Source organism: Liolophura sinensis, chromosome 13, assembly GCF_032854445.1.
Source record: "Liolophura sinensis isolate JHLJ2023 chromosome 13, CUHK_Ljap_v2, whole genome shotgun sequence".
Classification (NCBI taxonomy): domain Eukaryota; kingdom Metazoa; phylum Mollusca; class Polyplacophora; order Chitonida; family Chitonidae; genus Liolophura; species Liolophura sinensis.
The window spans coordinates 24,562,373-24,585,483 of NC_088307.1; the positions used below are offsets into that span (position 1 = coordinate 24,562,373).

Below are 23,111 nucleotides of genomic sequence, written 5' to 3' on the forward strand. Positions count from 1 at the left end.
GAAGCACTTCTGCTTCATAAACACAGTCCAATGCAGACAACGTACAGAAGCACATCTGCTTCATAAACACAGTCCAATGCAGACTATGTAGAGAAGCACATCTGCTTCATCTACACAGTCCAATGCAGACTATGTAGAGAAGCACTTCTGCTTCATAAACACAGTCCAATGCAGACTATGTAGAGAAGCACATCTGCTTCATCTACACAGTCCAATGCAAGTGGAAGTTGATATTACCTTACCTACCAAACACACCTTATAACACTCTGAAAAATTCTAAGAACAACAGAATATAAGAATCAGATAACACATGCAACATAGGCATGCGCAAAATTTTAGGTCATTTGTCATAGATGTATTAAAACTTAACATCAAAATATTACCAATTTACTGTTGCAGAACTGGGGCAGTCGGTACAAAAACCACTATGGCACCTGTGAACACATGGTACTGAGTTGGGGAATTTCACACTACCAGTAATTTGATTGTTTACTCACTGCACTTAGCATAAACATTTGCTAATTCATTCTTTGATTTAAACAAAAAATGGTCTTTTTTCCTTTGTCATTACTACCATAATTCCTCAACCTTTTCCCATACAACACAGCAACTTTCACTGTAATTTATACAACTTTTTCATTTGATTTTGAAGACAAAACATTGGTTGGATAGGCTAATTTCAGGGCTTCACCAAAAAATATACCTTGATCAATCTACAGAGAATAATGCCCTCAGAATATCCTAAATCGAACACCTTGCCACAGGTGAAAAGGTTGACGAATTACGCTATTATCATATCACAGAGAACAGCCAGATTAAAAGTTTCCGTACCGACATCGAGAGAACTTGTATGCGCTTGCACAATAATTACATGTGTACTCCACGCCATGGTCACTCGGGGCAGGAGTCATTCATGGGATGTACGTTTGGAGTCTTTTCTACAAGCATGTCCCACGATTCAAACTTCACATTTACCAGTTACCCATACAAGGGTAGTTCCAACTTGATCATAAAAACAGGTCATTTATTCACATTTTGAAAGAAATGAAATGCAATATCCATCTTATAGGGACAGGCATGTGGGGAAGGCAAAATCAGTTAAAGTACACACTGATTTCCACTTGTACACAGTTGCAATCTTAAATGCATTCAAAAAAATGCAACATTCAGCTACACTGTAGACAAATGGACAAGGCAAATGTAAGTCAGCAAAGTACACATGACTGCCAGCTGTACACATCTGTGGTGCAATAAAACATCCAGCTACACTGGAGACCAGTGAAAAAGGCAAATGTAAGTCAGCTAAGTACACATGACTGCCATCTGTACACATCCATGGTGCAATAAAAAATGCAGCTAAATTGTAGACCAGTGAAAAAGGCAAATGTAAGTCAGCAAAGTACACATGACTGCCAAATGTACACCTCTGTGATGAGAAAACACATGCAGCTACACTGTAGACAAGTGGAAAAGACAATTGTAAGTCAGCAAAGTACACATGCCTACACTTAATTTCCAGCCATACACATCTGCAATAAACATAACAGCAACACTGTAGACATATGGGAAAGACAAAGCCAAAAAAGTCCATGTACGCATCGCTTTCAAGCTGAACGCATCTGCAATGAAACAAAACGTTACATCAAGCTACACTGCTGACATCTAGGAGAATAGAGCATGCATACATGACTTCCTGTATCTTTTCTTCAAAGACAACATTCTGATGTTTATGGAAAAACAAATCATAAAGGTACTTCAGAATCTTAGGTTTTGTTGATATGCCCTCCCATATCAGCCGGCCTCTCGGGAAGATAATGCTCCATGATTCACAAAAACACAAGTCACAAAGATTTTTCCGAGTGCCAGGTTTTGCTACAATTCTGTGCCAACATCATCTGGTTTCTCGGCTCTCTCCGACAAAACCATCATTAATTGTTTATACTTGTTGTATCGGTCTGGTCGGTTCACACCCGCCCCTCGTGAACCCCAAAGCAACCGCAGATGAAATGCGGTCATGAATGTATCGCGCAGTTCGCGGTCCTCCCTAAAGTCCTTCAGCACCGCCTGTCCCATGGCACGATAGGTGTTGAACTGACTTGAAATCTCACGCCCCATTTCGAGATGCGATAAAAATGCGTCCAATCCAGCCTCATCATCCACAGATTCCCATGGCAACATGTCCATGATGTTGTTCGAATCACGCTCCATCAGGCTGATGTACGACGCGACGTTGGGAATGCAGATGTTTTGGACAGGAAGCGCCCCATTGGCGTCTGTCAGCGTCTTATGGAAAGTTTTTAGTTTCGTGTCGAACAAGAAAGCACTACTGGTGTGGTTTTGCCGCAAAATCATCCAAGTATCTCGTAATCTCTGGATCTGAAAAAGATAAAACATATTTATTTCCTAAATTTGTGTTTTATTACAGACTTAAAACGTTAAAACATAACTTTATAATGTGCAACTAGAATTAGGCCGCACACAATATCAGAACAGTTAACATTTTGTGCAAAATTATTTCCCTTTACTTTTGAACATCATGACTAAGTCATCTTGCTGTCATCAGCACCACAAACTGTCACGTGTACATTCTTTAAAATGTGACTGAAAGGAACTAAAAGAAAAGGAGACAATCTATGTATGTTTTACACAGAATGCCACACACGTGCAGCAACAATGCAAAGATTTACATAAAATTGAATTCAATGAATTATATTCCTCGTTGAAGATATTCCTCATTGAGGATATTCCTCATTGAGGATTGCAGTCTTATACCATATCATGCATACTAGGAAATCCGTGCAGGAAATTTTTCAACAATTCAATAGGTTAGCATCAAATTACCATTCAGTGTACTGTGCTTGAGAAAACTTACATGTACTTTATTTTGCCTCATTTTTAGGGTTCTATTGATCTTGAAAAGGTGTTTTGAGGGTTGACTGGAAGGTAGGATGATATCGTACTGGAAAAATGTAAATTTCTGCACCAGAAGAAATATTTCTTTAGGTCACACTAATTGTAATTTTTTGCCTTATGGGCAGAATGAATATTTTTTCAGGGTTGCAAGAGGGTTAAACTGAACAATAATCTATTTCATGGGAAATGTGGACTCAATTTCCCAGCAATCATTTGTGTAAATTAGACATTTTCATGATTGGAAAGCCATCAAAAACATGAAAATTGTCAAAAAAACATTAAGATCGAACAAAATAAAATCAGGGATTTTCAATTTTATTTTTATTCCATTTTAGGATATTTTAGTGTCAGCTCACCCGTAAACACAAAATAAAATTGCTGTCACCTTATTAGCCTTAAAAGAGGCACTACACTTTGGAGCGCAAGTTTACCTCAAATTTGATCTATCTTCTGCACACTAACCTCATCAGCCATCAATCCTTCCATAACGGCAGTGAAGCCAAACAGGTTCCCCATGGATGTCCTCAGCTCCATGGCAATGTTAATCCACTGACTCAACATCCTGGCTCTCTCCAGAATACCTGAACAGGTGAGAATCATGGTGGCCACGAACATGTGCATACAGCGACACCTGGTGGCAGGAAAAGGCACATGTGTTAAATATTCATCCTGTCATAAAGGTGATTCTGTCACTCATTGGCTATCCTTTACCATTCATAATATGGGAGTTTTGCATTCGAACTCTTTTGTCATTAAAGATAAGAACAATTCTACTTTGTCATGTGACTTGTGAAATATGTTAGGCCATTAATTTACAGATCTCTTACTCACTGTGCACACACAGCACCTTTTTCCTTTAGAAACTTCACAAGTTCACAAACTTTCTCCATCCATCATCTACTCTAAGTACGTTTTTGTGAAACTTTTTGGGGACACCCAGGTTTGGGTAAATGTGGTCAATAATAGTTGCCTAACATTTTGGACAGGTCACATGATACAGTAGGACAGTTTTTACCTATTGTAACCAAATGGGCATTTGAAGAGTCCCGCAGGTGTAAGTAGGCTCAGGCGAGATGTGCCTAAATGCACAATTTTACAGCAGCTTGTAACAATGTTATTAAGCCTCAGCCAACTACTGTAAAATCACACCTTTTACCCACGTTAATTTGTGAGAGCCCCCACCTTTCCTCGTCCTTGAAACAGAGCGAAGCTCCGAGGCTCCTAAAATGCAGCTTTGGCTTATTTATTTATTTATTTAGACGTTCCCTAGTACGACTGGAGAGGAAGCCAGCCAGTCTGTCATCATGAAACAAAAATCCATGTATCTGTACGTGTGAGTGCACATAACATTACAATATATAATATAAATGTGAAATGTGCACTTGCTTTCATATTCTTAAAGCCATGTTCTGGCCATAGCCAATCTGACCTTGACCCTGACCTGACCTTGACCCTGACCCTGACCCTGACCTGACCAGTAAGGTTAATTGCTAAAGTTTTCGGCCATGACGTCAGGGGGTTTACCCTAATTTCTCAACCTTTTCGCATATAAAAGAACAACTTTCAGTTCAACATATGCACTCTTTTAATCGGAGACAAAACTGCACTGGTTGGATCAGCCAATTTCAGGGCTTCACAAAATGTTATAATTTTATCAGTCTACATCCAATATTGCCTCTAGAATATGCTTTAATAAAAACCTTGCGAACATGCGAAAAGATCGAATTACAGTACCACATATCTGACAATGGGTGGTTCTTTACTACAGGAATATTTTAAGTTTCCTCCGCCCATAAACCTGAAAATGTTTTTAGTAACCCTTCATCTCTAATTATATAAATAAACAAAAAAATTTTAAATAAACACAGTCTCAGGGCACTTCATGTCCGAGTGTTCTAACTTAGCTCAAGATCCCATGAGGTTGCAAGGTCAAATTCAGATCTTGCTAGAATACATGTACTTTGCTTGGCTCCCTTTAAAGTAACCTATTCACGGAGATGCCCTAGCCCTGCTCAACATCTCCCTTTCCAGTGCAGTTTCTGTCTATTTTTCTTACATAAAAAGTATGAAATACTTATGTCAAGCCGTATGTCAAGGTACACAGCTAATGTGTTTTCTCCTGTGAACGCTGAATAAACTTTTGAATCAAGAGGTTTAGAATGTTCACGTTTTCAAAAATGTTCACTGCCTGCGCTATCAAATCTGCAGTAATTTATCCAAGGCCTGATTCTCTGGAAATCTGTAAAATCAGAGTTCAAGTTTGAAACTAGACTACGGTACATTTTGACTGACATGCACTTACCTCTCCATGAGATCTTGACGAAGTTGTCTCCCCTGTGGTAATGTTAGTAATTCTAGACCAGACTGAACTCCAAGGCCAAGGTCATCTTCACCTATAACCTTTGACACTTCAAGGTCAACTTGAGTCAAATGTCTTGCCAAAATCTTGGCGTTACATTCTAACAACAGTGTTTTCACCTTGACCATCCCTGACGCCTCCAGAGGACGATTTTCCTGCGGTAAAAGCGACGTTGTAAAGGAGTCGACATTAAAACCCGGTTCATTGTCTGGCTTTGGTAAATGTATCACACGGTTTCGCAAAAAGTCCACATCGTAAAACGTCTCTTGGAAACCTCCTTTGTCATCGTTCTTGTTGGTAGAGTCAGAATTACCGTTTTGCATCTGAGAAGACTTGGTGCCATTTTGCCTTTTGTACTTTTCAGAATTGTCCTGGAGAGCTTCATAAATGGGCTCTGTGTGTCCCTTCACCACGTTGTTGTCGTAAATGTTTTGATCGCCATGCGAAGTGTTCATAGTCACCTGAGTAAGGTCACCAGCCTGGAGCTGGCGTTTGGCCCCCTCTGTTTCACCCAGATAAGACTTCAGCCAGCTAGGTTTGGATTTAATCGTATCGTAGTCCGTGTAATCGCGATCCTCCTCATCCTCGTAGAGTTTCTTGTTTCTCAGCTGGACTTTCGGCTTCTTCACATACTTCACAGAGGGTACTCGGCTAGGTTTTGGGGGCGGTGCTTTATTCAGGCTGCTATCTGAACTCGCCGGAGTCATTTTCTCTTCAAAATCTGCCTCGTAACTAAATGTCACATGTTCATTGGTGGGTGTCAGCAGGGGCTCACTGCCAGAGCGGTGATGAAATCCCACCACAGGGGACAAAACCCCTTGAGTTTTTGGACAAGGCGGGGGTGCGTTGTTTATGCTTGGCAAGCTGCCAAACTGATCGGCCAATGGGGACGGCGACCGTGCCTTATTTCCACGGTCAACAGACAGCAATGGCTGACTTCCTGTTCGATGAGGGGTCCTGCGTAATTTCGGGCTACGATTCGGCGATGCAAAGGGGCTTGGTTTCGGACTCTGGCTTGGTGTGTGGGTGCCCTGCAGGCCAAGTTTGGCGCTCAGGTTCGCAGTGGCACCATACTTGGTGTCATAATAACTGAGTGGCATGGATCTACCAATGGGATTGGTGATGATAACTCCGGAGCTCTCTGTGACTGGCTTAGCCATGTCACGATAATACTGCAGGAGATCGGGGACGCTCTGACATGACACATCCTCGAACTGGTAAAACACTCGTGGGGGTCCTCCCGCTGCAGGGTTAACCACTTTTGCATTGATTATAAAATGCAAGGCCACACCCATCCAGTTACAGGTCAGAACAAAGTTCCCAGGCTGAGAGACGCAGTCCCTTACCAAGTAGTCTCCCTTTGATTCCACAAGTTTTTCTGCTCTTTGGCGTGGTATGTTGCCATGGTACCAAATATGGCTGCTCAACTCATTTGAGTCGCCTCGCAGCTCTGTTTGCAGGTCCTGTTGCATTTTCTCTGGCGACGCAGTCAGCGCATTGCAGTCTTGGTAGATTGAACCGTATGGGGCAGCCGCACTGAAACAACAACAACACGAGCAATCAGTCAAAACTATCTCAGAAATGCAACTGTAGGAAAGTTTCCTTACAACCACCAAACTTCACCATAAACCAGATTAGAAATATATGTATATAACCAGACAACAGTGTGCCATGCCAGCTAGTTCCCATGATTCCCCATTAATTTGCATACTGCAATGTGTCCACTGAGGCATTAATCCTGGAAACAGTCAACCTCACATGCTTTAGAGAATTTGTATTAACAGACCAAATGCATTAATGCATTCTAGTAGAATTGTACAGGAAACAGTCTGAGCCTAGGAAGAAGTTATGACCAATGGAACTACTGTACATCACGAGGCTAGACAAAAAAACTTTTTTTTGTACCCAGAATTGTCCAGTGAGTTTATGATTTCCCATAATCCCTCTGTACTGAGTTAGCTATTTATAGTAACATTGTTCCAGTTGTGTATTGAGTTAGCTATTTATAGTAACATTGTTCCAGTTGCTTATCAAGCAGGAGTACAGACACACATGTATACCACAAGTCATACAATCTATCATGATTAATAACAATATTATTATTAGACTGGCAGGTGACATAGCCTAATTCCTCAACCTTTTCGCATATAGCAGAGCAAATTTCAGTGCAATTTGCACACATTTTTACAACTTTTTCACATGTTTGCAAGATGTTTGTTTAAGCATGTTCTGAGAGCATTATCCTGTGCAGACTGCGAAATTTATCATTTTTTTTTTGTGAAGCCTTGAAATTAGCCAATCCAACCAGTGTAGTTTTGTCTCCAAAATCAAATTAAAAAATCTGCGTAAATGGTGCTGAAAGTTGTCTTTCATATGCGAAAGGTTGATAGAGGGAATAAGGTACCTGTGACATGGTAAATCCCAGGTAGTTCAGTACAAATGTACTACTGCATTTAACCCAATGTCTGGTCTGAAAAATGCACTTTCGGAAACATACAAAGGCCTTAAAAATGATACACACACTTTTGATGCCAACACTTAAAAGTTTTTCTGGCAAGAAATCAGTCAAACATCACAATAAACCTGCCCAATATAAGGTGGATGAATCAATCAGAATCAAGCAAATTTGCCACCTGCAAAAAGTTAGACTTCAGGTGAAATACAGTACTTACTCAACACCCTCACCCACTACACTGTCAGCCTAACATCCTTAGCTTTACCTCCACCCACCTGGCGGCCTGGGTCACCCAAGCATATACTCTCATGCTCAGAAGGGTAGTGTTTGTTTTCCTACAGAGATCTGAGCCTATACTTACACCCCCACCCCGCAGGTGATGGCTTACAAAGAGGGTATCAGCTACCCCTAAACCGCATGCACGCCTTAACCATATGTACATGAACATAACAGATAGAGCCTGTCCCTATAGCTAAATATGCACTGTTAAAATAAGGCCTATATGCAAGCAATGCTGGTGTAGAAGTATACCATAAAGCTTGCTACGTACATGTCCAATAGGACTAGAAACGTCCATTGTGGCAACAATCATTCACCTCCATGTGGCAACATATGATATACATGTACCTAATAGGTATTAAGTAACATTGTTACTACAGCTGGGACTGAAAAGTTACATTGTGGCAACAATCATTCACCTCCATGTAGCAACATATGATATACCTAATAGGTATTAAGTAACATTGTTGCTACAGTTGGGACTGAAAACTTACATTGTGGCAACAATCATTCACCTCCATGTGGCAACATATGATGTAGTAAATAGGTATTAAGTAACATTGCTACCACAGCTGGGACTGACAACTTACATTGTGGCAACCTCCATGTAGCAAGATATGATACGCATAATAAGTAACATTGCTACTACAGCTGGGACTGAAAACCTACATTGTGGCAACCTCCATTTAGCAAGATATGATACGCATAATAAGTAACATTGCTACTACAGCTGGGATTGAAAACTTACATTGTGGTAACCTCCATGTAGCAAGATATGATACGCATAATAAGTAACATTGCTACAATAGGAGTGAAAACATTGCCATTGAGGCAACATTATTCCATTCCACATGGCAACAAATGATATACATAAAAAGTATTAAGTAACATTGCCAGTACAGCTGGGACTGAAAACTTACATTGTTGCAACCTCCATGTGGCAACATATGATAAACATAATAAGTAATAAGTAACATTACTACAGCAGGAATGAAAACAGCCAATGTGGCAACATAATTCACCTCCTCCAGTATGTGATATACATAATAAATAACATTGCTACAATAGGGCTGAAAACTAGCATTGTGGCAACATTCAGCACTGCTGCAATGCATCATATAAATTATGTACACATATAATACATAATGTTGCTACAATAGGCCTGTAAATTGCTGCTGTGGCAATACCATATTCAACACTATGTGGCAATATCTGGCTATACCATGTTCAGTTTTACAGTGTAACTAAAAAAATACATTAACACAGACATCAAATCGGGAAAACTATCAAAAGAAGGCTATCACTGCCTCAAGCTACAAAACAGCTGTGTGTACATGTAACTTTCAGATCTCTGATTTCAACAGCATAATTTTCAACAGACATGAGCTTAATTCTTCATCAGGTCACCTGTTAAACCTCAGCAAATTACTTACCTCAGCTGATTTAAGGAATTATGGTATCTGCTATTAAACACATGTTGCATTCTAAACACAATAACTCACTCTTTGCTTCACAATAGTGTTAAACCTTTCTGTTTCCACAATTTCTAGATATTATGCCATATGGCCTGACTCCTGACCCCTTAACATCAACCCCACCCCCACTTCCCAGTAAGGAGGAAACACGTGTGCAGGAAATAACAACATCTTTGCTTCCTGAAGTTTTCTGTTCACAACTACAGCCCAAATAAGCCTACCTAGGAAGGTACACACACTATCTTTATATCACACCTTCCTCAACGAGGACAGCAGATTATTAATTAATTCAGGTAGGATATTAATTATCTATACATGCATTCATTAACAGGATTAACAGAAGTATTGTTCGTAATCGTATTTGCATGTCAGATCAAATTAACTGCCTCTTGCTGCAACCAGTAACAGACACATGTTTGTCAAACAATGTGAATGGGCATTTTTATACAGTTCGATCAAATCCTCATTCAAATGCGACTATTCCTGTTAACAAAAACACACATCTTTTTCTTCACCCGCACCATTCATTTTATTTCCTTCTTCAATGAACAACTAATTTTGTTTTGATGGCATGACATATCTAGATACAGCTAAGAAATATGACCCAGTCAAACATGGACACACTTTTTATAAAAGTCTTTCAAATGGAGCATGTATTTAACATATACTCTTTGCACATCATATTGTGTTTTTTTTTCTTAATCGCATATCCTATATTTGGCAAATTATTATCACTGTATCTTTCACAATCTGTTAACTTATAGCTCACCTGAAGATGTCGTTCAATCTTAAAACTACCAAGTACAACTACATATAGTTTAGACAGTGTTAAATATGACCTATATGCATCTATGTAGATACATATGAATGTACCGTACTTGAAAAAATCCATAACCTACCATTCAGCACTTAACCTTTGAACTTTTCCTGGCCAGGTGCATATAAGGTGTACATAGATATACAATTCAGTGTAACATATTGATCACCTGTCCATCCCTTCAGTATTCCAAATGTAGTTTGAAACCACAACGTGGCATACAACAAGGCCCCCATACTACAACTGCACCAATTGAACAGCTGCATTAAAATACGTCACATTCTGAATGCAAATACCCACTCTTTGTTCGACTGGCACCAGAGGGTCCGCTTTCAGGCAGCGTACAAGTTCTACCTCATTGTCTAACTCCCAGTTTGACTGTACTAGGTTAAGAGGAAGAAATTGAAGCTGACGTAAAGGAAAGAAGTAAATCACTGCTTTTCAAACAATTATTGTTGCCTAGTTGGTTAGCACGCTAGCGCAGCATAATGACCCAGGAGCCTATCACCAATGCAGTGGCTTTGAGTTCAAGTCCAGCTCATGCTGGCTTCCTCTCCGGCCGTACGTGGGAGGGTCTGACTGCAATCTGCGGATGATCATTGCTTCCCCCCGGGCTCTGTCCGGTTTCCTCCCACCATAATACTGGCCGCCATCGTATAAGTGAAACGTTCTTGAATATAGCGTAAAAACACCAATCAAATAAATCAATCAAACAACTGTTTGTACCTTGCACAAATACATACCACACAAACACAACCTTCCATCACATCTTCCATAGGGAAATCAGCAGGTCATCAATTAACTCAGGCAGGATATTGATGTTCTATATACTTGATATTCATCAAATGGATATGCACTGGTATATACTAGTATTGCTGAATCAGGTGAATTTAACTCCATCCTGCTGCCATCTGAAACTTTCGCATTTTCTCCACAAAATGCGATATCTGATAAAATACAGCTCCTTAACACGTACATAACAAGCAAATTTTCTTTTGTTGGTTTACTTGTTTCTTGAAGGTTTTTTGGGGGGGGGGGCATGCTCTCGACACTTGACCATATATACATGTATATGTATATCATATGATAACAAATATGGCCCATAAATACACAGATATACAATTTATGAAATTCTTTAGAATGCCTGCATGTACACTTTTGTACAATTACCTGTCCATTTACCTGTTTCTTCTTTTATAGGCCTATAATACTCTTTTTAGCACCTCCTTCTGAGCTTTCAAGTATCATATGGTCACAATATGTTAGCATAGCTTAATTAGTTAAAGATATTGGCTACAACCTGTTAATGGGGAGTAAACAGTTAAAGATATTTGTCAACAAATCCTACAACAACCTGACCGACTACTCTAGTTCAGACTGTGTAAATCTGGCCTATATATGTGTAGATATACATGAATTAGAATGTCCATAAGTTACCATCTGACACTTAACCTTTTAACTTTACCTATTCAGGTGTATATAGGTTAGACACAGGTACATTCAATGTAACGCTGATCACAGAGCTCACCTCTCCACACCTCTCCAGGTGAAAACACAACTTGGCAGATGACAAGGCTTCACGCTACCACAGCACCACTTTAGCAGCTACTGTGTTTGAACAATAAGTTAGCTTCCCCATGTGATACATACCACAACTGACTGCTTCGTGGAACAATAGGAAAGAGTACCAGGCATAACAGCTTGATATTTACTGTGGGCAAACAACCACAGGCTTAAGGGAGCATCTGCGATTATCAACAAATGCCCACGTTTACAGTCTACCCTACCTTATGTCTTTCCATTTTACTGAGAAATTTTATAATGCACATGTGCTTTTTAAAAGCATTATAATTTTTTTAATGTCAAGACTTATATGTTTTAATTTATTTCCTTATCTGATGGGTGTTTTATGACATACTTCTATTTTAACCACTTCTTTAAGATATGGTAAATTTTTTTTATTCAGGTAGATAATTCTGGAACTGAAAATGTCATATCCCTTAAAATCAACAGGTAAATCCACACCTATGTCAAAATATGTTCTTTTTAAATATCCTGGCATGCAGAAGTAATCTCAAAATTATTTATTCCCCCTGGGCTGTGCCCGGTATCCTCCCACCATAATGCTGGACGTCCTTGTACAAGTGAAATATTCTTGAGTACGGCGTAAAACACCAATCAAATAAATAAATAAATCAATCAATCAATCAAAATTATACATACAAGCTTTAAACTCACATTACAGTCTCGGCCCTCTGTTTTATCAGACATAATGATACTCATGTCTTCGTGTAGCATGTAATGTATCATTAAAACATCATGGCATGCACAATAAAGAGTCTCACCGCCATATCCGATGACTTGTCACATGATCCCCAAAGTATACCTGTCTACAAGGAGACTAGGTACTGATTCTAGGTACATGTCCCTTGGCTCTCCTAGTCTAAAATTGATGACGCAGCATATCTGAACTGAGCCATAGTGCAGCATAATGACCAAGGAGCCTTACCAATGCGGTTGCTGTGAGTTCAAGTCCAGCTCATGCTGGTTTCCTCTCCAGCAGTACGTTTCCTCCCACCAAAGAGCTGGCCGCCATCTCATAAGTGAAATATTTTTGAGTAAGGTATAAAACACCAATTAAATAAATAAATGAACTGAGGCACCGTCCAGTTTCACAGCAATGTATGTGTGATGCAAAGAACAAGAAAGATACCCTATTTTCTGGAAGTACCGAAATTCAGTTCCTTAACCTGATTTACCCTTAATCAACTAAAATTTCACCCACAAAAGTGTATTGTTAGAGGCAAATAAATGTCACAAAATATTATTTTTGATGCTGAAACTTACAATTTTCCAGCAGAATAGCATCCAATGTTCCAAACATATATGGTTCTTGCAGACAACATAAACAGTGTTTATGAGCCCCTCGTTTTATGTTTTATGTACAAACCTATCCAAAAGTATGTCATTCCACACCCTGATATAATTCAGAGATACCGGCCAAATGACTGGTGTCCAGCTTATCTATAGCCTTGACTTACTGTGCACTCTGAGATCGCTGGAGACCAGAGGAAGTTGGCAGCTGCGATGGCGGTGAAGGCGACGAAGGCACTTGACCTTGACCTCTCTTCCCTAAAACAAATCGAAAACAAATATTAGTATAGGAATGAAAGATCATACAGAGTTTGCTGGACCTGATTTAGGCAGCCATATTGGCGTATTAAAATATATGTTCCTATACCAATTAACCCATGTTAATCTGGCTCCAATACAGCTGACAATGTACCCTGATTGTACCCAACCTTTCTGTATATTCAGCAGTGCCACTAATGAGTTTAACGTAATACACGAGTAGTGTAACTCCAAAAAAAATCTGATGAGGATCTCCTGATAATGGCTAAAAAAATGCCCAAAGAACCACAATGAAGTCCTTTTTTGGAGTTACACAACTCGCGTATTGTATATGAGGAGGAACTTTCAGTACAATTCATGCCCCTTTTCAAGTTTTTGAGACTAAAGGACAGAAGTTCAGTTGGCCACTTTCAGAACTTCAGTTTGCATAGAATAATGCCTTCAGAACATGCTTGAACAAACCTCTTGCAAAGATGCAAAAAGGTTGAAGAATTACAGTATTAATGGTTCTTCTTGTGTTGACAACATAAACATTGCATCATAAACACAACACAATCAATATTCAATTTGTCAGCCACATTATGGTGAAATATTTGTTTTCGTGTATAAAATAAAATATCACTTTGACAAATAAACCACAAGAAGTACACAATTCAATGAAATTTATTTCTTTTTTAGTGTGCCTAACACCTAGCTGACATCATCAATAAGCTACATGTATCGTCTTGTATTATAAAACAATTAGGCCAAGAGGGTGTGCTAATCAAAGTGCAATAAAAATCATTAACTTATCAAAAAATATAAGTCAACCAGATTAAATATAAATGCCATGAATAAAAGTTACTGAGCAAAGAAAACTGAGCTTCAACACATCATGTGAACTCTGCCAAGATTAATCCTGCAAAAGACAAATTATAGTTATAGATGTAAATAAAAGAATATACCGCAGTAATATACAGTGATGTACCTGCACTTCCACATTGAAGCTTGATTCACCTACACCCAGCTTATTTATTTATTTACTGGATTGTGTTTTACGCTGTACTCAAAAATATTTCACTTATACAACGGCGACCAGCATTATGGTGAGTGGAAACCGTGCAGAGCCCGGGGGAAACCCGAGACCATCCACAGGCTGCAGACAGACCTTCCGACGTACGGCCGGAGAGGAGGCCAGCATGAGCTGGATTTGAACTCACAGCAACCGCATTAGTGAGAGGCTCCTGGGTCACTACGCTGCGCTAGTGCTCTAACAAACTCTACACCCAGTTTACAGGTAAAGTAGAATCAAGTGCAATGTCAGAATCCATTTATCTTGCAATGTCAGAAATGTTAAACAATTATTTTGGATTATGATAAATTCACTATAGCATAGGCGTTTGAAAATATTCAAAAATAATTATTTGAAAAACAAGTTGAGCGTTTGTGAAGTTAAAAATTTCCAACAGGAAATTCACTTGTGCCTCAACAACACAGTGAGATATGTAATCGGTAAATTAATGTCAGCTGAAGTTGCCTAACATTTTCGACAAGTCATATGCTGCAATACGACTTTTTTTTTTACCTTTATCAGCAAAAGAGTTTGATCTCAATTAAAACTCCTCCATTTTCAAGACAAGTGTTCATATATCTATCTCACTCTACTTCAACCAAAACCAAACTGATTTTACCCTGTAATGAATCATTTCAAACTGTTTTTCCGCCTGAGAGAACTTCAGACGGGTCCAATAGTATTCATCAACACCCTGGCATTCCGTCATAAACAAACGCGTGAAAACCAAACAGATCTCGCGCAAACCACCAATATACATGCAACTATGATATATATCATATTATCAAACACTAACCATTAACCTTGAGTTCTTAACATTTTATCTCTGATATCAAGCTAGCTGCCAAGATGTTTCTCAAATATTTACAAAGACATTAATGCTAGGAAGACATATTTGTATGTATACATGTACACTAGGCAATGAAAGACCACCTGATGTGAGTAGCCTATCTATCACTTTTCTACACAACCATATCCCATATCACTGAAATCATCATTTTTCCCACAAATCCATGTTTTTAACCTTTTTCACACACATGTAAATTACACGTTCAGTAACTGAAACAAGCTGTCCACAAACAGCAAGAGCAGGGGTTTAATAATTTATTTCACTATTTGATTGGTGTTATTACTATTTCACTTGTATGACAGCAGCTAGCATTGTGGGAGGAAACCTGTCAGAACCCGGGGGAAATCCATGACCATCCACAAGTTGCTGACAGACCTTCCCACATATGACATGTAATAATGATATGTATTTGTGAACAATAAGTCAGATATACGTTAATTCACAGGACAATGACCAAAAGCTGTGAAAAAAAAAGGTTCAACATCCTCATACATAAATATGATGGGGAATTTTTCTAACACATTACAAGGAAAACATTTAATATTATTGCTAACGATCACATCAATCAAACTCTTTTTAGAAAACAAAAAATATATGTCTGGCTGAACTAGGTTCAATACCTAACAAAACAGGGCGAAAGAAGCATACATTAACCCAAACCCTAAAATGTTGTAAACAACATAACTATATGTAATCAATAAATGTACATTCTATATACACAGGCAATGCACCACTGAAATTTTAAATAAAAAAATAAATAATAGACCCAATTGTATACTTACTGTATAAATGAATCTACAGCCCCACGTGATCACTACATGGTATGTTCACTAGCGTGTGCAGATCTGAACTGATGCACAATCAAGTTTCACATTCAAAAAGTGGCATTCCACAAGGAGTGCAGCTTACACCTCCTCTGTTGTGTGCCAGCTCGGAGAATGATTACATGGCATATGACCAGCATGTAATGTTGTCTTCGCGCTGTATCCGCCACATGCCAGCACAATTGGGTTATTAAGCACGCTGTACCCAGTATATAGGCTTATTAAGAGTCACATCACACACATAATAGCAGACAAAGCACGTCAAATTGACCCCAGCATGCATCACTGCCAGACCCCTAATGATGTATCAAAACACAACAGCACTATATATGGTGCCTGATCACTGCAACCTTGGCACAGCTAATAACCATAGCAAGTAAATGTATTTGTAAGGACTGAATACAAGCCCTGCCCTTATTGGTGTTATGCTATCAGCACAAGTATGTCACACCATAGAGGGTCCCTTGTGGGGGGGGAGGGGGAGGGGTGCAGAAGTGTGGATTTTAATGCTGATATGGTTGCTTACCCATTACTTTGACCTTTAAACTCTACTGAGTAATTCATGGCACAGGAACATATATTGATTTTTACATTATTCATATTTTAGGATGACTGACTTATTATGACAATGGCATATTTTTTATTAAAGAATATTATATTTAAACAAATGAACTTGATTGACAAACTGGCTGAACCTATATACATGTCTCTCCACATTTTCATATGCACATCGCCTGCAATATTCACTATGCCTCTTTTAATGTGAATTGATCACATTAATTCCCCTGGTCAGGTATCTGGAATTTCGCTGAAAATCATTACAGCATTATTTACATACCGTATCTTAACACATATTTTAATTCACTATTTCAAAAGAATGCTCAGCTGGCTAGATCATAGGGGTGCTGGCTTATGTCATACAATTGCTGGCTTATCTCATACGAGTGCTGGCTTATCTCATACGAGTGCTGGTTTATGTCATACGAGTGCTGGCTTATATCATACGAGTGCTGGCTTATATCATATGAGTGCTGGCTTATGTCATACAAGTTCTGGCTTATCCCATACGAGTGCTGGTTTAGATCATTGGAGTGCTGGCTTATATCATACAAGTGCTGGCTTATGTCATACAAGTGCTGGCTTATACCATAAGAGTGCGAGCTTAGATCATAGAAGAACTGGCTCATATGCAGAAGTGCTGGTTTAGTCATAGAAGTACTGGCTTATATCACTGGAGCACTAGCTTTTATCACTGGAGCACTAGCTTATATCATTGGAGCACTGGCTTATATCACTGGAGCACTGGCTTTTATCATGGGAGTACTGGCTTATATCACTGGAGGACTAGCTTATATCACTGGAGCACTGGCTTATATCACTGGAGCACTGGCTTATATCATTGGAGCACTGGCTTATATCACTGGAGCACTGGCTTATATCATTGGAGCACTAGCTTATATCATTGGAGCACTGGCTTATATCACTGGAGCACTAGCTTATATCATTGGAGTACTGGCTTATATCACTGGAGCACTAGCTTACATCATTGGAGCACTGGCTTATATCACTGGAGCATTGGCTTTTATCATTGGAGTGCATGAAACATCAGTCAAATATATAATATACAGCGAAATAGACTCAAATTCACAGACCTGTAGATTTCTACTTTGATGTTCACAACATCCATACCTATATATACAGCTTAATCGCACTAACTTTAAACCACCTTTTTATACCTTCCTGTTTGTGAATACCTTAACCTGTTCTGGATCAATGATTGCTGACCAAAATGGGTCTAATTGTTGACCGCTACCAGGTGTTGGACAGTGGTCAATGTGCAGTCCAGTTTTATGTACATGTGCCCTAGGCCCTAAGCTATGTAGGCACGAGTGAAATGGGTTGAATGGCAGGCACAGTCTATCTAGCTGTTGGTCTCAGTGTACACTAAACATGCAGTTTGTAGTTTATCATGAAAGTCCCTTGGAGATTGTGAATGGAAGAGCTATTATAAAAATCTTAAAATAAGCATCGATTAAATTTTCTTAAACTGTTGCCACAGAGCAGAAAATGTTTTTCTGAACAAGAGAAAAGCCACAAGATATTTAATACTGATTTCAACACCTGACAAATGCCCTGGTTACTGTTCCTCTTTAATCCTTATTAATGACTTTCTCGCATTTAAATATACATCAAGGAATACTTCATTAATCGTCAAACAATTTGTGCAATCACCCATATAAGCATGAAATATATATATGAAAATTTTCTTCTACTATCATATATTTCTTTCATATTTTATCCACATAGTTGACGATAGTCACTTACTCTTGATAATTCTGTAACTCATGTTCCATTTTACACTATTAGTTTAACAATTTATCAAACCTCATCTTTTGTTTTGTTTACTTTTGAGGATAGAACTAGTCAAACTACAATATTCAGTTTATTCCAGGCAATATATTAAATTTGTCCAACCATCAGAACTGGCTTATCAAAATGCAGCTGGAACAAATAAAAATAAAGTTAACAATTTAAAATCAGGCCAAACAAAATGACTCACAAATGCAAACCGCATTGTTCGAGAAGTTGTTAGTCAAATTTTATAGGGTAAATGATATTTGGACCTTACATGAAAGTATAAATATCTTTTGATGGAAAATTACTTCTGCAACAATCCAACCATAAACTGTCTCATTGCGATTTTAAAAAAAGGACTGGAAAACCAATTTTCTCTTCCACCAAAAACTCAAACAAACAAAAAAGCAAAAAAATAAACACCATAAAGCAGAAGAAATAGCACTTTAGCCCTCAATAACTATATCTTTACCGCTGCGTTGTCGTTTCCCTCTCACATGACAGATGAAAACGTCTTCAGAAAACAAGTTTGCGTAGTCGTCGGAAATACTTTTCATTTCGTCGTAGCACAGGGTCATTTTTGCGGAGACCCTCTTCATGGTTATGTGTGTAAGTGGTGGCTGTCTACAAATCACACGTTCCAGCGTCACCATTATTTTTCCCTCCGTCCATGCATCTTAACATCTGGGTGTAACATGGAGCGGATAATTAATGTATACATGTTACATACACATGTGCATAATTTTAATACCAGCACAATTATTGTATTTGACCTAAAAATTTGTCCATGACTATGTCACTCATTTTGCCCAAGTCTGAGAGTTTTATCGACCTTAGGAGCGTGTTTTGATATTTGTTCTGATGGCATGATTATATTCTGCTAGAAAAAATGTAAGTTTCAGCAACAAAAGTAACATTTTATAATCTTTATTTGCATACAAAAATGAGCTTTTTGCCCAAATTTTAGGTGAAATCCAGAACACTTTGACGGATATCCCTCTTGAGCCAGGGATTGGTTTTATGCACAGGAAATGACAGTTCTAGCATAGCTGCACGAAGATAGACCAAGACTCGCTAACATCTCGTGTTGTTGTGGTTGACACCATGGCTTAATACATGACATATCCGTGTGGTTTTAAGAACACGAAAATAAAATAGGGTGGATTTTTTTTTATCCCCAAATATAAACATAACAATACCTGCAAATTTTTACAAGAGATCCCTTACATCAATGATAAATAATATTATAGTTGACTGAAGCAGTAGTGTGTATCACAAAAACTAGTATCAGTTTTACAATAAAAAAAATTTAAATATCAAATATACAATATATACAAAATTATTTAAAGCATTCATAAGACTGACTGAATTTTGGGTTAAATTTTTTATTTTTTTTTAGTTGATTTTGCTAAAAATCATTAAGAAAAATTCTGGAAGCCAAAAAGATTTCCTAATGCATACAAAACCCTTAAACTTTAAGGAACATTTCCTCGATCAGCATACCCATGTGTTGTTAAGATTTTGTGCTAGCCATCATGCAGTGCAAAACTGTCAAGTACACCTCTCTGTCAACATAACACGGTCACACATGTGTATCCCCCACAGTTGTCAGGAAGTTTCTGTTGCACACATCAGTACATACTTTCAAAAGTTTCAGCGAAGGACACCTTCGGATTTTGCGTTCATGAGCTTAATTCTTTGTTGTCACGTTATTAATTACTCATTTAAAAGCCATAATGATAATTATGTTGATTTGACATCCAGAATCACACCACATGTCTAAACCTATATTATAATGTATGTCACACGCCATCAACAGCTAACAAATTTTATAACATGGCAGGCAGATTTGTCCACAATAACAACCTAAAGAGAGTTACACACAACCATGCCTACATATTGCTTGTCAGTATTCTACATCCACACAGTCATTTCATTCATTCATTCATTCATTCATTCATGTCACATCTGCACCAGTCCCTTATATGCATACATAATGAGGGATGATGTCATCATGAGGGTTGTAGGGTCCAGAGTTCAGACCACAGCCTAACTGGCGATCCTCACAATCCACAAATAGCTTACACAACTCCATAAACAAGGACTTAGCCTAGTAATTGCACAGGCCATGCTGTTTTGGTTGTTTGGTTTCCATCTCTGACTGGCGATCCTCACCATCCACAATAGCTTACACAACTACATCAACAAGGACTTAACATAGTAATTGCACAGGCCATGCTGTTTTGGTTGTTTGGTTTCCATCTCTGACTGGCGATCCTCACAATCCACAAATAGCTTACACAACTCCATCAACAAGGACTTAGCGTAGTAATCACACAGGCCATGCTGTTTTGGTTGTTTGGTTTCCATCTCTGACTGGCAATCCTCACAATCCACAAATAGCTTACACAACTCCATCAACAAGGACTTAACGTAGTAATCGCACAGGCCATGCTGTTTTGGTTGTTAGGTTTCCATCTCTGACTGGCGATCCTCACAATCCACAAAAAGCTTAAACAACTCCATCAACAAGGACTTAACATAGTAATTGCACAGGCCATGTTGTTTTGGTTGATTGGTTTCCATCTCTGACTGGCGATCCTCACCATCCACAAATAGCTTACACAACTACATAAACAAGGACTTAACATAGTAATTGCACAGGCCATGCTGTTTTGGTTGTTTGGTTTCCATCTCTGACTGGCGATCCTCACAATCCACAAATAGCTTACACAACTCCATCAACAAGGACTTAGCATAGTAATCGCACTGGCCATGCTGTTTTGGTTGTTTGGTTTCCATCTCAAGTAGAAAAGCGTGTAAGGTTCAAGGCCACATTATTTTGGTTTCTATCTGAGAAATCCAAACCAAGGTCTAATGTCAGGATGGTGTAGATTACAAGTCAAACAGCAAACCAGTCTTTGAGGGAATATCATTTTATTTTCCAACTGAGAGATCAAACCCGGTCATTTGATTGGTGTTTAACGCTGTACTCACATGTATTTCATTTATACAACGGCAACCAGCATTATGTTGGGAGGAAACCAAATTAAGTGTGTGATATGTCATGACTGTTTGCTTTCTCTCTCCAACTCATTCATCCTGTATCAAAATTGCATATAATTTATTCTTTCTTACAGTTAAATTTTTTGGATGACTTTGCCAACTGCGATGTCTTGGCAAAATATGAACTTCATTCATGTAGGCAGTACTGTACTGTAGACTCACTGATTGGCTGGAATTACACCAGTGTTGAGCCTTTTAATAAACAATGGGCGACCTCTGACATTTAGGCTAGTCAGATAATATAAACCACGAAAACAAAAACATCACTTTGTTGAATGCGAAAAATGAGGTATTGTTCTCACATTATCTTAAAGCAACATTATCTTTCAACATACAATTAAAATGGTCGGCTACAGTTGCTTTTGGTGGCTCAAGATAGTCTGATTTAGGTCATGGATGGGTGCTTTTTCTTGATCAGAAAAATCTGATTTAGGTCATGGATGGGTGCTTTTTCCTGATCAAGGTTATCTGATTTAGGTCATGGATGGATGCTTTTTTCTTGATCAGGATAATCTGATTTAGGTCATGGATGGGTGCTTTTTCTTGATCAAGATAGTCTTATTTAGGTCATGGATGGATGCTTCTTCTTGATCAGGATAATCTGATTTAGATCATGGATGGGTGCTTTTTCTTGATCAAGATTATCTGATTTAGGTCATGGATGGGTGCTTTTTCTTGATCAGAAAAATCTGATTTAGGTCATGGATGGGTGCTTTTTCCTGATCAAGGTTATCTGATTTAGGTCATGGATGGGTGCTTTTTTCTTGATCAGGATAATCTGATTTAGGTCATGGATGGGTGCTTTTTCTTGATCAAGATAGTCTTATTTAGGTCATGGATGGATGCTTCTTCTTGATCAAGATAGTCTTATTTAGATCATGGATGGGTGCTTTTTCTTGATCAAGATTATCTGATTTAGGTCATGGATGGATGCTTTTTCCTGATCACGAAAATCTGATTTAGGTCATGGATGGATGCTTTTTCCTGATCAAGATAGTCTTTTTAAGGTCATGGATGGATGCTTTTTCTTGATCAAGATAGTCTTATTTAGGTCGTGGATGGATGCTTTTTCTTGATGAAGATAGTCTGATTTAGGTCATGGATGGATGCTTTTTCTTGATCAAGATAGTCTTATTTAGGTCGTGGATGGATGCTTTTTCTTGATCAAGATAGTCTTATTTAGGTCATGGATGGATGCTTTTTCTTGATCAGAATAATCTGATTTAGGTCATGGATGGGTGCGTTTTCTTGATCAAGATTATCTGATTTAGATCATGGATGGATGCTTTTTCCTGATCACGAAAATCTGATTTAGGTCATGGATGGATGCTTTTTCCTGATCAAGATAGTCTTTTTAAGGTCATGGATGGATGCTTTTTCTTGATCAAGATTATCTGATTTAGGTCATGGATGGATGCTTTTTCTTGATCAAGATAGTCTTATTTAGGTCATGGATGGATGCTTTTTCTTGATGAAGATAGTCTGATTTAGGTCATGGATGGATGCTTTTTCTTGATCAAGATTATCTGATTTAG

The 23,111-nt window shown here is 38.5% G+C and overlaps 1 protein-coding gene across 4 annotated transcripts in view; it reads right to left on the reverse strand.

Moving 5' to 3' along the window:
- Window positions 1–220: 220 nt before the first annotated feature.
- Window positions 221–23,111, reverse strand: part of LOC135480635 (breast cancer anti-estrogen resistance protein 3-like) — an 86,835-nt gene continuing 63,944 nt past the window's right edge. For 3 of the 4 annotated variants that reach the window (XM_064760523.1, XM_064760527.1, XM_064760526.1), the window contains 4 exons: window positions 13,340–13,430; window positions 5,216–6,808; window positions 3,376–3,544; window positions 221–2,376 (listed from right to left, as the gene is read on the reverse strand). In XM_064760523.1, coding sequence (XP_064616593.1) covers window positions 1,873–2,376; window positions 3,376–3,544; window positions 5,216–6,808; window positions 13,340–13,430 — 2,357 coding nt within the window. In that variant the 3' untranslated portion in view covers window positions 221–1,872. Of the gene's footprint in view, window positions 2,377–3,375; window positions 3,545–5,215; window positions 6,809–13,339; window positions 13,431–18,982; window positions 19,272–23,111 lie in introns of those variants that run through there. The other variant, XM_064760525.1, reaches the window with a different exon arrangement.